General features: G+C 43.5%; 1 protein-coding gene across 1 annotated transcript in view; it reads right to left on the bottom strand.

Annotated features, from left to right (window-relative positions):
- The window catches only part of PTPRU (protein tyrosine phosphatase receptor type U), a 335,303-nt gene that overhangs the window by 56,818 nt on the left and 264,406 nt on the right, over nt 1–14,079 (bottom strand). The window contains exons 20-22 of the mRNA XM_029283530.1: nt 12,169–12,241; nt 2,352–2,428; nt 1,628–1,645 (exon numbers count right to left, since the gene is read on the bottom strand). Of these exons, the coding sequence (XP_029139363.1) occupies nt 1,628–1,645; nt 2,352–2,428; nt 12,169–12,241 (168 nt within the window). The remainder of the gene's footprint in view (nt 1–1,627; nt 1,646–2,351; nt 2,429–12,168; nt 12,242–14,079) is intronic.

Below are 14,079 nucleotides of genomic sequence, written 5' to 3' on the forward strand. Positions count from 1 at the left end.
AGCAGCTTAGTTTTTCAAATGTCTAGATTTAAGCCCAGGGATACATATCATGCAAATATACACAACACATATCCTCTGTTGTAGGCAGTGAGGACAAATTGCAATAGCATTTAGACATATACCACCCTATAGCACTTTACAGCACTCTCTGGGTTATTTACAATATAAGCATTATTTGTAAATTGCCCCCAACAATCTGGGTCCTCATTTTACTGACCATGGAAGGATGGAAGACTGAGTCAACCTTGAGCCCTGTCAGGATTGAACTGTAGGCACAGTTTGCCTGCAATGCTGCATTTTAACCACTGTGACACCAGGGTTCCACCAGGACAAAAATGTCCCAAATTTAGCACCTAGATTTCCTTGTTTCCAATAGAAGAATGGAACTAAATGTTAGTAATTGCCCGATGGACTTACTCAACCTGGCAGGTGCAAAAAGTCCTGATGACCCTGTGCACTTGTTCTAGGCCAGCTGGAAAGGATGCTGGAAGGTGAACTTCAGTAAAAACTGGAAGACCATAAGCTCACTATTTTAATTATATTATGTAACACCTCTTCTGAGCAAGCTGCATTGGGTACTGGTTTGTTTCTGGGGCCAATTCAAGGTGCTAGTTATGATCTTTAAAGCCCTAATGGCAAGGGACCAGATTACCTGCAGAGTCATTTTTGCCCATTATAACACCCCATCCCACCTGGTCAGGCAAGTAGAGTATGCTACATCAGTTCTGTTTGGTTAACCCACATTTAGGGTTAATCATGTGCATAAACTGAGCACAACTTTACCCCAATCGTCCTTTGAAATAATTGTCTAAATGAGATGAATGAATAATAATAGGGGAAAATACAGACTTTTTTTCTGCCTAACAGGGTTCCAGGTGGCATATGACTGCATCACCACCTGCTTTATTTTAGAGATCAGTGGGCTGAGACCATATTTCTGGAGAAATCCAGTGTCCTTGATTTTTTTTTCTCTCCATGTTCCAGACCTTGTTTAACATTTCAGTTTCTTGGGTCCTGATCTCGTACTCCATGCTTTAACCACTTTCTGGCTCCCAGCTATAGACTATAGTATGACAATGGGACCTGGAGGAAGATCCCTGAAATGGGCCATGGAAAGGGAGCAGCTCAGAGCAAATAACTTTGAAGACAAGAAAGTAAGCTACTTAAATTGCTTGCTTTCTACTCTACAATGATAGATGAAATACAAACTGCCCTACAGACTGTTTTGACATGTTTGCCACTCAAAAGCCCAACATTCTACTTCATCTATAAGGTAATTATTTTTGCCACCTTCTTCATCCACTGTGCTTGGTTGGCCTAGACCCATGTCTCTTAGCTCTACAATTTTGTTCAGGCAATTGCCCTTTCAACAAAGGATACCCACTTCTGCACAATGTTGCCAGACATTTTGAAAAGAGAACCATCAAGTGAACAAGACAAACTTAAGGACCTATCCTTTCAGACTATAGTACATAAAATCAACCATCAAAAACAGCCGTGTTGAAATAATATCTGTTGTGGTGGGGTGGGGTGGGGTAGGAAAATCCCTCCATTCCAAAATGAACAATTATAGAGTCTTGATTGGAGGAGAAATGGAAAAGAAGAGAAGGACATGACATATACTTACTTCTCGGTTTATCCGAATCTTAGCAAGCCCACAGGATTGAGAGAAAAAGAAATCAGAGACAGACAGATTAGTGAGACAAGAGCAAAGGAAGACTAGACCCATTAGTATAGGAGGTGCATTAAAGAGCAACACTGATGAGTAGAGAAGGAGCAGCAGCAACAGGAAAGAATTGAACTGTCTCATTGAACTGATCTGGAGCACTGTAAACCGATTCAAGCTGTGATACTCATTCAGAAATATTTAAAATGTACTTTTGAACATTGTTTCCTTTTGACTATTTGCATTTTGAATCTGAGATGTGAATGCTCAATGTGACCTTTGGAAACAGGACTTCTAAAACATCATCCCTCTTTGATGTCAGCAGACTGGATTTAACACTTGTTCAGCAAAACACTATCAAAGAATAGAAAGGATTGCATCCAGGTAATCAAATGTTTATGATACATTAACTAAATGAATGGTTTAGTTATATATTGCATATACTTTTAGTCTTCTGATTTATTCCTGCCCTATAAGATTTTATTCTTGTGCAAATGAACAAAAAGAGGATTCCAAAAGTGAACAGAAATAGGAAAAGAGAAACTTCTAAGGATGCATATGAAACAGAGACTTGGGGTATGACAGAAGACAAACAACATTCTACATTACAAAACAAGTAAGTTTCTAAGACAAAAAAAATGCATAACAAAAGCTAGAGAGAAGATGGAGGAACTGATATACTTACATCAATGTAGTTAGCATTAATATAGTCAGAATTGGGATCACCAAGAAGTGGATGGAGCTTAACCCGGTGTCGGTCATCTGGAAACAAAATCAGTTATAACTATTAGGGCAGAATAGGCAGAAGAGCATTGGGAGATTTGTATAAACTCATATATCAAATTCAAATGGTTTTCCCTTCCTCCCTTCAGTCAATTTCTAGAAATTCTAGTTAGGCGGAGAGATGGAATTCAAAGACTCTAGCAGTAAAGTTCATTTTCTATATTTTCTAGTAGGATTTATGAATGTTGGCTTGCCACTCAAAAATTCCTCCAAAAATCCACTGTGGAAAATTACAAAAATACTCTAATCTGACTTGCAGTCTCACACTTTGCCACTTTTTAATCCATGCAATTTGGTGTAGAAATCCCTTTAATTATATTTATTAGATTGATATCTGTCAGGCTTAAAAAAAAAACAAGAAAGGCACAGACTTTTTACTTCTAAACAGTGTACTTTATTGTTCCTCAAATATAGGCAGATATCTTGCCAAATTAAAGCAACTATTTCTATCTTTAAAGACATACTCTGAGAACTTATGGGAAGGAGCTATCTTGACCCAAATTATCTAAATTTGATCCTCTGGAATGCAACTCCCCCCCCTGGAATCCAGACTACATTCCACCACAAATACTCTTCCAGGATACAACACTTGGCTTCCATCTTATCAAGGCTTAGATAGCAAGTAAAAACATGTTACCTTGACATTTGAACTATAATCTGATCTAGGATTATATACTTTATTTTTATTGAGTTGTATATCATTCTTGGTATCATCATCATCATCATCATTCACTTCCCTTAGCACTAAGTCCTTCCCTTAGCACTAAGAATATTTTGAGAGGGACCTTAATATTTCTGAAGAATTTGAAGGATCCTCCCAGCCAGCTGATGGCTTCTTATCTTTGAATGGTGTCACATTTGGCAACATAAGGATCTCCAATTGGAGGAGGGTTGCATCAGTCATTGAACCTGTAAATGCTAAGGATTCCTCTTAAGAGGCTTCATAATGACCCCTCAGATGTGGGAGGGAATGCCTCTTCTGAGCTAACACTCACACTTGGACTCACAGGCAGAGTATAGATGACAAGAGGATGTTTTTGCTTCTCCTCTCCTGCAATGTACCTTCTGCTGAGAGTCAGATCTTACAGTTACACTCCTTCAGCCAGCTTTTCTCATCCTGAAGTATTTCTCTCTCTCTCTCACCCACTAATATGTTCTGCAAAACCCATATGCTTCCCTGTTAGGGCAACACAAACTGAGATGCGATGCAGCATATGTCCCCAAGAATAAATACTCCCACCCAGAGAGAGATCGGATGACACCAGTCTGCACCATTACTGTGGCAGAATGGAAGAAAAGGGCAGTGTCAAAATGAGATGTGCAGTTTTGTCCTGCACACAGCAGAAAGACAAATGCCCCCTGTGTTATTAGGTCAACAGCCAATGTGCTCCCTTTAGCCCTTCCTTCCAGAAAAGCTGGCTAGGGAGTGGAGTAAAATTGGTGCTTGGCTTTGCCTAATCTGTTTTGAACAATTTTGCTCTCATTTTTTGTCTCTGCGATAACATGGAATTTCAATTTGGAAAACAGCAGATAGACAGCTATAATTAGGAGCAATAAAAATAGCTAGTGTAGCAAAGAAAAAGCAGCTGCTGGAGGAGATATTTTATAGCAGAAATTCACAATAAATTGCATTCATCCTTCCAGTTCCCAGAGAGAGGATATTCCAGGTTACTCATTTGAACTTTTTTTTTAATGCACTGAATACCAAACATTATCATCATTTGATGTCTCTTTTTGTCTTGCACAAGCTGAGTTACACCATGCTAAGACTTGATTTGCTTTAACAGAGTTGTATTATCTGAGGCACAACATCCTAACATATAAAACCATGGCTTAGAATGCATAGTGACTAGGTTCAGGCAAGCTACTCTATGATTTAATGAAATCTGGGACTTCAGCCACCTGCACCCACAAAGAAGATGTCCTATTTAAAAGAGATCATAATGATGGCTTGTTGCACAGTGGAATCTTATCATGCTCCAGGCCAGCTCATTCTCTGAAGGGATGTTTTACTTCATCCATTAGTGAATCCCAATATAGTTAATCAACAATGACTTAAAACTCCAAATGAAATCAAGCCCTCAAGCCCTGTAGGAATTAAGATGCCAGTATCATTTCAGCCCCTTTCCCTCTCAAGGTGACATGCTATCCAAGTCATGTCAATTTAACACATTGAAGACCCAGAGCAAGAGTGTAGGTCAGAAAATTCTATAAATGAATATCTAACTCTTTGCTGCTCTTTAGTGTTTGTCTGGATTTTTGCAGCTCATATACAGTAGAGATATGGATCTTCTATCTCAAATCTCCATTGCATTTTTCATAACAAGACAGATGTGGAATGCAAATCTTTCCCTCTCCATTAATTTTTTTTTCATAGGAACGCCTCCAGGACAGATGAGAAACACAGAATAATTGCTGGGGTAAAAAGTTTATAGTTGAGGTTAGCCTTTTCCTTTGCAGATTCTAGCCTTCTTTTTCATTCAAAATACAGTGAAATAAAATAAGAGGAGAAATGCAGCTTAAGGAACACCAGGGCAAGTGTGTGGACGTACTGAGGACCAAGATCAGGGGTAGGCAACCTTGACTCTTTTATGACTTGTGGACCAACTCCCAGAATTCCTGAGCCAGTCATGCTGAGGGAAAAGGGAGAGTTTCCAAGCTGAGCCATGCTGGCTCAGGATTTGTGGGAGTTGAAGTCCACGAGTCATAAAAGAGCCAAGGTTGCCTACCCCTGACCAAGATGCATTTGTTCAGCTGGAATTTGGGATCAGAGCAAATATGAAGTGTGCATTATTGTTATTACCACTTTGTCTGTAAAAAAAATCAACTATCTATAGCTAGTCCTTGATGTATGATCACAATTGAGCCCAAAACTTTTGTTGCTAAACTAAGTGAAACGATATTCCAGGGGGTGTGAAAACTTGGGTTTAGAAATTTCAAAATTATAGTATATATGTATAATTTGTTGGTGTTATTTCAAACTTTTGCCCCACATTATGACTTTTCATGCCATAAGTTTTAAGTAAATTACCGCAGCTGTTAAGTTAGTAACATCGTTGTTGTAAGGACCCACCCCACTCTACATCTTAAGGAGACAGAACTCTTGGAATATCTCTTCCAACAAGCATCTTTATTAAGATAAGATGGTTGCAGGCATTCTAGACAGGATCTGGGGCCCAAACCCTACCATTCAAGGTTTTAAGTGTTCCCAAGCAGCCCCCACCCCACCATCCTTCCAGCGACAATCCCAGGCATCACATTTCCACCCCCTTTTCCTCTCAACTGGCAGAAGGGAGACTTCAGAGAGTAGTAGATGAAAGCTGATGGGCCATATTGTTATGGTCTGTCCTCTGGGTGAGATCCACATCCAGTCCCTTTGAAGTTTTAATGAAGGAAGTGAGAGACATAAAACCCCTTTGCTCATCCCCCTTCCCCTTCGTAGTATGACAGAATCCAGAGAGGGCAGAAATGGGGTTTTCCATAGTCGATAACTAGAAATGAAATATAATTGGATTCTGACATCCTGCCCCCTTAAAAATAAGAGAGATCCACCTGAAAAGAAAACAAAACAGGTATAAAAGTTAGTTTGGCTTGTTAGGATACTCTGTATGAAACTTCTTTAATAGCTTCGGGGCTCTGACATGACGTTTATGGACCCACTCGTTTTGTGAGGCAGGGAGGTGTTTCCAAGCTACTAGGTACTGAGTTGCTCCATGAAATCTCCTAGAATCTAAGATTTCCTTTATCTCGAAGTGTTGTTCGCCCTCCACCATGATTGGAGGTGGTGGTGGGGGATTTTTGGCCGTAAAGGTGACAGATGCTCTCTTTTCAGCAAACTGCAATGAAAAAATGGGTGTATTTGCCTGAGATTTTTGGGTAATGCTAATTCTACTATTACTGGGTTTATGATTCTTTTAATTGGAAAAGGCCCTATATATTTTGGTCCAAGTTTTTTACAAGGTTGTAGGGATTTTAGGTATTTTGTAGATAAGTACACCATTTCTCCTATAATGAATGGTGTAGGCTCAACCCTTTTTTTTTATCGGCTTGTGCTTTGTATGCCTGCCTAGCTTCATCTAGTGCTTTTCTAACTATTGGCCAGGTGTTTTGTAATTGTTCCATCCATTCTTTCAGTGATGGGATTGCCGGTTCGTTTGGGGTTAGTTCTGGCATGGGGTTGAAACTTTGACCGGTAGCTATTTGAAAAGGAGTGTAACCTATGCTGGAGTGGACTGCATTATTGTAGACAACTTCTGCGAAAGGGAGTAGGTCCATCCAATCAGACTGCTGGAAATTAAGAAAGCATCTTAAATATTGCTCAAGTACTGAGTTCGAATTTTCTGCTTGACCATTCCCCTGCGGGTGATGGCTAGATGTCAGTCCCTGAGTGGTCCCTAAGAGGGATAAAAATTCCTTCCAAAATGCAGATGTAAATTGCACTCCCCTATCAGATATGATGCGTTGGGGTGCCCCATGCAATCTGTAAATATGCTGGATGAAAAGTTTCACTAAGGCTTTTGCGGTGGGAATCTTTTGGCAAGGGATGAAGTGCACCTGTTTGGAAAACAAGTCTGTGACTGTCCAGACAACAGTATTCCCATTGCTTTCTGGTAATTCCACTATAAAATCCATGGCTATTTCCCTCCAGGGGGCTGAGGGATTTGCCACTGTTTGTAACAGTCTGGGTGATTTCCCTTGCAACCTCTTTGCAGTTGCACACTTTGGGCAGCTGGCCACGTAACTTTCTATGTCCTTTTTCATGGATGGCCACCAAAATTGCTGTTTAATTAAGTGTAATGTTTTTACAAATCCAAAATGCCCTGCTGATTTTGTGTCATGGCAAAGCTGTATGAATGTGACTCTTTGGGTTGTTGGTATATATAACTTTTCCCCCACCCAAGGCAGCCCGTATTTCATTGTGCACACATTTTTTATTTTTCTGGAACCATTCATCTGTTTCCAAACTTTTCCGGAATTCAATTCCGGTTTGGCTGCCCAGCTGTGGTTTTAATTTAGCTTGGTTTCTGGTGGTTACTGGCGCTGCCAGTTGTGATTCTACCATCATCAGTTTAGAGTCGGTGGCTCGCGTGCTGTTATATTGGGGCATGCGAGATAGTGCATCTGCCAAGAAGTTCTCCCCCCCCCGGCAAGTGCTTGAGCGTAAAGTGGAGTTGGTGAAAATGTTGGGACCAGCGGGCTTGCTTGGGGTTGAGCTTTCTGGGTGTTTTCAAGGCTTCCAAATTTTTGTGGTCTGTCCACACCTGGAAAGGGATTTTGTTGCCTTCAAGGAACTGGCGCCATGTGAGTAATGACCAACGTATCCCGTATGCCTCTTTCTCCCACACGGGCAAGCGCTGTTCCATTTCGGTGAGTTTCTTGGATGTATACGCACAGGGTTGCAATACCCCTTCATTGTTTTCTTGTAATAGTACAGCCCCCACTGCCACATCACTTGCATCCGCCTGTATTACGAAGGGCGTGTCCATGTCTGGGTGCCTCAGTACTAGTTCAGCAGAAAAAAGTTTCTTTAATCTTTCAAACGCCGCTTGGCACTCCATTGTCCATGTTAGTGGCTGGCTGGGTTTTACTGAGGCTGCTCCCTCTGTTTTTAGTAAGTTCATGAGGGGCAGGGCTATCTGGGCAAATGAGGGGATGAATTGGCGGGAAAAGTTTGCGACGCCTAGGAAACTTTGCAGTTGCTTTCTTGTGCGGGGTGGTGCCCATTCTAATACTGCTCTGACCTTCTCTGGGTCCATTTCAATGTCTTGTGGGGATATACGATAACCTAGGTAGTCTATCCTTTCCTGGTGGAATTCGCATTTTGAGAGTTTGGCATATAGGTGGGCGGCTCGCAATTTCTTTACAACCACTCTGACTAGGTTGACATGTTCCTCTTTTGATTCAGTGAAGATAAGAATGTCGTCTAAGTAAACCAGGACCCCCTTAAATAGGTGCTCCCTTAGAACGTCATTGATTAATTGCATAAAAACTGTGGGCCCCCCTTGTAATCCAAATGGCAAGACTTTGAATTGGTAGCACCCCATTGGGCAGTTAAATGCAGTTTTCTATTCATCCCCTTCCTTAATTCTCACGCGATAGTAAGCTTCCCTTAGGTCTAGTTTAGTAAAAAAAAATCCCTTTCGAGAGGTGTGACAACATGTCCTTCATGAGGGGTAGGGGGTATAGGTTGCTTTCACTGATTGTATTCAGGGACCTATAATAAACGCATAAGCGTAAAGAGCCATCCTTCTTCTCTCTAAAGAGGACCGGGGCGGCCACTTTAGGCTTGGCTGGCTCAATGAACCCCCTTTCTAGGTTTTTCTTTATGAATCTTTCCATTTCCTCCTTCTCCTTTGGGCTCATGGAGTATAGCCTGGGTTTCAGGAGTTTTGCCCCAGGCTTGAATTCAAAGGCACAGTCTGTGGGTCGGTGGGGGGGGGAGCTCATCCGCCCTCTCCTCACTGAAAACTTCAGCAAGATCTCTGTATTCCTCTGGTATTTCTGGTAGTCCCTTTTCCCCTCCCATGGATGCTTTTTCCGTTCTTAATTTTGGTAGCTCCCCTTGGGGTTTTACGTCTATAGGGTCCCCTTTTGGGAAAGTGATTTCTGCCATCCTCCAATTCACCCAGGGGTTCCATTTCTTTAACCATTCCATCCCTAGGATCATCCGGCATTCCATGCCTGGGGTCACTACAAATGTTATGTCTTCCTCATGTTTGCCCAGGGAGAGGTGTATTGGTAAAGTGGCTAGGGTACCTGGCACCCCCCCTGCTATGGACCCATCTAACTGGCCAAATGAGATTGGTTGTTCCAGTCTCCTCGATGGAATGCCCAGATTCCCCACTAGCGCCGGGCTAATGAGGCAGCGGGTACAGCCAGAGTCTATTAAGGCTTTCACCTTCACAGCTTCGGGCATGGGGGGAATTAATATAGTCACTGTCTTGAGGATGGGTGCGGTGGGTCCACTTACCAGGGGTTTGCCCTCCGAGCTGTTGTCTGAGGCATCCACTGGCCCTGCGGTGTAGGCTGGAGTTCCTTCCCCATGATGGACAGAGGTAGGAGGTTCCACAGCCTCCATCACTCTCATGGCAGGTTCTTTTGGCTTAGCTGGAGACTTCCCGGATTTGCTGGCCGGTGATCTGTCTGGGTTGTGCTGGGGGGCTTTTGAGCGGCATTCTACAGCCCAATGCCCCTCTCTCCCGCACTTGAAACACCCCATTTGCTTCTTGGCCATAGCCGATGGTTTCACTGGTTCATGTGTCAACTCAGGCGGTGAGCGGCTCCATTGTTTTCCTCGGTGGTGCCTCTTCAGTAGGTCGATCTCTGCTTCCTCTGCCAGAACGTACCATTTATCAAGTTGGTGTGGGTCCCCTTGGGGCAGGCAAGCATCATATAGGTCGTAGTTTAGCCCGTCTTTGAAGTGGCTAAGGAGGATGTCTTCTGGCCAGTTCAGTTTGCTGGCAATGGCCTGGAATTCTTGTGTGTATTCGGCTACCGGGCGTTTGCCTTGCCTCATTGTTTTTATCCTTTCGCGGGCTTTGCAATCAGCCAGGGGGTCCTCAAATCGCCTTCTCAGAGAGGACATGAAACAGTTGAAGTCGTTGAGCTCTGGGGCATTGGAGTCGTGCAAGTTCACCACCCAATCTGCGGCCTACCCGTCCAGTGCAGATTGCACGATCCGGATACGGCCTTTGTCGCTGGGGATGTGCTGCCCGTATTCCTCCATGTAGCTGAGGACTTGGGTTAGGAAAAACCCCAAGCGTGTCGGCTCCCCCTTGAATCTCACGTCCAGCGGCGGGAGTCTTTGAATGGATTGGTGCCTTTGTTGTCGGTGGTAGTGTCTTCCATCCAGGTTGTCATCTGCGGGTTGGCGGGGAGTGGGGACTACTGGATCAGCAGACATCCCCGGGGCTGCAGGTTCCACATCCCCCTCGGTGTTTCTCCAGGTGCAGCTCCAGGAGCTGGTGCGGCCGTGGGGCTCAGAATTCTCCTCTCCTAGGAAGCTGAGGGTTCTCTTCATCAGGTCAATAGCTTTCTCTAGGATCCAGCCCAAGTACGGTGCCCAGCTCTCTTCCTCTTCACTTGCATACAGGGATTTCCCCATCTCCTGCTTCCATTCTGGTTGGTTGGCCCCCCGTCTCAGGGTCACCTTTCTTGATTTTTTTTCCCACTCGACTTTCTTTCCAACGGCCATTGACCACCGAGGTTTGTGGTTACGTGTCTCCACCACCTCTTCTCCTGAGGAATCTGACCTCTCAGATCCCGACATCTGGCAGGGTTTCAGTCGGGGCAGCGGCTCCCTTTCCGGGGAGTTTTCTCCCTTCTCTGCTCCATCATCTGACATGGTAATTTTTGCAAAGTCCCCCAGCAAGGTTCTCCCTTCCAGGTGGACTAATTTTGCAGATCCTGTCTAATGTAAGAACCCACCCCACTCTACATCTTAAGGAGACAGAACTCTTGGAATATCTCTTCCAACAAGCATCTTTATTAAGATAAGATGGTTGCAGGCGTTCTAGACAGGATCTGGGGCCCAAACCCTACCATTCAAGGTTTTAAGTGTTCCCAAGCAGCCCCCACCCCACCGTCCTTCCAGCGACAATCCCAGGCGTCACATTTCCACCCCCTTTTCCTCTCAACCGGCAGAAGGGAGACTTCAGAGAGTAGTAGATGAAAGCTGATGGGCCATATTGTTATAGTCTGTCCTCTGGGTGAGATCCACATCCAGTCCCTTTGAAGTTTTAATGAAGGAAGTGAGAGACATAAAACCCCTTTGCTCATCCCCCTTCCCCTTCGTAGTATGACAGAATCCAGAGAGGGCAGAAATGGGGTTTTCCATAGTCGATAACTAGAAATGAAATATAATTGGATTCTGACAGTTGTTAAGTGAATCTGGCTTCCCCATTAAGTTTGCTTGTCAGAAGGTCATAAAAGGGGATCATATGTCCACATTGCAACCATCATAAATACGTGCTAGTTGCCAAGAATATGAGTTTTGATCACATGACCATGGGGAGGCTGAAATGGTAAGTGTAAAAAATGACCCTATGTGATTTCTTTTCTATACCCCACACCCCTAGAATGCTTCTGATATATTCTTGCACCCCCTTACAAAAGTTCTAAATAACACCAAGAAATTATACATATATATTATAATTTTGAAATTTCTAAACCCAAGTTTTCACACCCCCTGGAATATCGTCTCATGCCCCCAGTTGGGAACCCCTGCCCTAAGTGATTTCTTTTCAGTGCTGTCGTAGTTTAGAATGGTCACTAAAGGAATGGTTGTAAGTTGAAAACTACCTATACAATCTTTTGAACCCTTCTCCTGCTATTATTATTTCTAGATATATAATGGCTCTTATCAAATCACTTGGAATGTCCATGATGTAGGGTTTTTTTAATATGCTCCTTTCCTCTGACAAATTTGTTCCCTAAATGAAAGCAGTGATGGCTACTGAGAAATAGGCACCCCATCCTACCCCACCCTCACTTTAATATTTTTACGTGATTGCTTTTGCAAATGGAATCAGTACTGGATCAAAATCTACCTGCTGTGAATTTGAGAGACCAAGATCAAAGTAAGACAGACCCAACCCTAATCCATACTGTGCAAACTCTGGAGAGTTTCAGGGCATTTCAGCTCTCTTAGAATGAAAGGAAGGATATTGATTTTTCTTTGTTTCTTTTTTTAAGAAAAGGTTTTTGTCTCAAACACTTACAGGTAGGCATGTGATCCTGTCTCCCTTTGGTCTTTTCTTTCTTCTTTGAAGCATCCCAGCCTTCAAAGAAACTCTAGGAGGAAAAGAAGATTGTTACGTGCCTCAAGTACCCTTAGGAATAAGCACACCGCATTTCCACCAGCAGTACAGATAACAATGATTTCTCTAGAGGTTAGTCCCACTACACTGATTCAAAACAAGTTACCAAATGTAGAGTTTATTTGATGGACTGATGCTTGCATGCCTACATCCAGACTGTGCACAGCTTCAAAAGAGGCTATAAGAACTAAAGTTGCAAGGGAGTTCTCACGTTAGACCAATTCTTTATATATTAAGGAGCAGATGTCTTCCAATCTCAATGCTATGAAGAGAACAGTGACATTTTTTATGGAAGGGAAGGCAGGGAGGAAAAGACCCAAAGTTTATAACCTTGATAAGACTACACTTGGAGTATTGCATATAAAAAAGATCTTGAGACTCTAGAAAGAGTGCAGAGAAGAGCAACAACGATGATAGGGGACTGAAGGCTAAAACATATAAAGAACGGTTACTGGAATTGTGTCAATGCTGCTAACATCGAATGTTCTTGCTTTGACAACATATGGAGATGCAGCCATTTTCCTCTATTTTATATTTTACTCTTAGAGTTAGAATTAGATGATACTGGGGGGAGGAGGAGGAATGTGCTTGTGAGTTTAGTTAGACATAACAATACTGTATAAGGGTGGGAACCAAGGTTTTTTGTAATAAGAGATGATAAGACAGTGATGACGAACCTTTTAGAGACCGAGTGCCCAAACTGCAACCCAAAACCCACTTATGTATCGTCGGGGGCCGGGTGGGTGTGGCCAATTGGGTGGGTGTGGCCAATTGGGTGGGCATGGTTATGGTGGTAATGGCAGACTGGGTGGGACTAAAAAGTTCAATCAATCAATTCCAACTTTGCGAGATGTTTTTTTTCCCGCAAGAAGTTGAAATTGATTGATTGATTGAACCTTTTCTTTTTGCACATGGCAGCGGAGACCTAAAGCGAAAAGGTTTTATAAAACCCAGCTGAAGCTTAGGACTGGGGCAACGACATGCATGCCCGCAGAGAGGGCTCTGAGTGCTACCTGTGGCACATGTGCCATAGGTTCGCCACTATGGTGATAAGACATGGCGGGTTGAAGAACTGGTGGGAAAGCCAGCATTTCAAACTAATTGGAGAATGTGATTTATGACTGTTAGTTAGAAGAGGGAATTGTGCTTTGATACTATGTGCTTAGGGGAGGGGAAGTCAGATTTTGGCTTGGACTATGTACGTGCCGACGTTTTGCTACTTGAATAAAGATTCTTTAAGGCAGCGGTTCTCAACCTGTGGGTCGTGACCCCTTTTGGGGCCGAACGACCATTTCACAGGGGTCGCCAAAGTCCTGGAGTTTTTCCTCATAGAATCCTTATGAAACGCAGTCCGGCATTTTTTTTGTTTTGTTTTTTTTCCCCTTTTTCATGAGCTGTGCTACTCCCTCTTATTCTATTGGCTTTTGAACGCCAATAGAATAGACTCTCTTGAATAGAGTCTAATTCTATTGGCTTTCAAAAGTCAATAGGAATTGTCCAGGCTGTCTCTGCCCTGCTGAGCCCGCCAAAAGTCCCAGTCGGCAAACGTTGCTGCAAGTTGTCTGCAGCTAAGGCAAGCTTTCTGGAAGTTTCCACCCCTCCATGCTGAGCAACTACTAAATGTAAGTAAAAGAGGACCAGGGGTGGGAGGGCCGCCCAGGAGCGCCTGGGCCTGCCTGCTGCCGCATCGAATGGGCGGTGGCCAAAGTGAGGTTAGCGGGGCAGTGGCGGGCGCTGGGAAGGTAGCTGGCGTGTGTGGGGCCCAGCGGGTGGCTTACCTCCCTTGGGCTGGGCCAGCTGGTGGCCCAACCG

The sequence above is a fragment of the Protobothrops mucrosquamatus genome, unplaced genomic scaffold (genome assembly GCF_001527695.2).
Source record: "Protobothrops mucrosquamatus isolate PMUCROS unplaced genomic scaffold, P.Mucros_1.0 scaffold116, whole genome shotgun sequence".
Taxonomy (NCBI): domain Eukaryota; kingdom Metazoa; phylum Chordata; class Lepidosauria; order Squamata; family Viperidae; genus Protobothrops; species Protobothrops mucrosquamatus.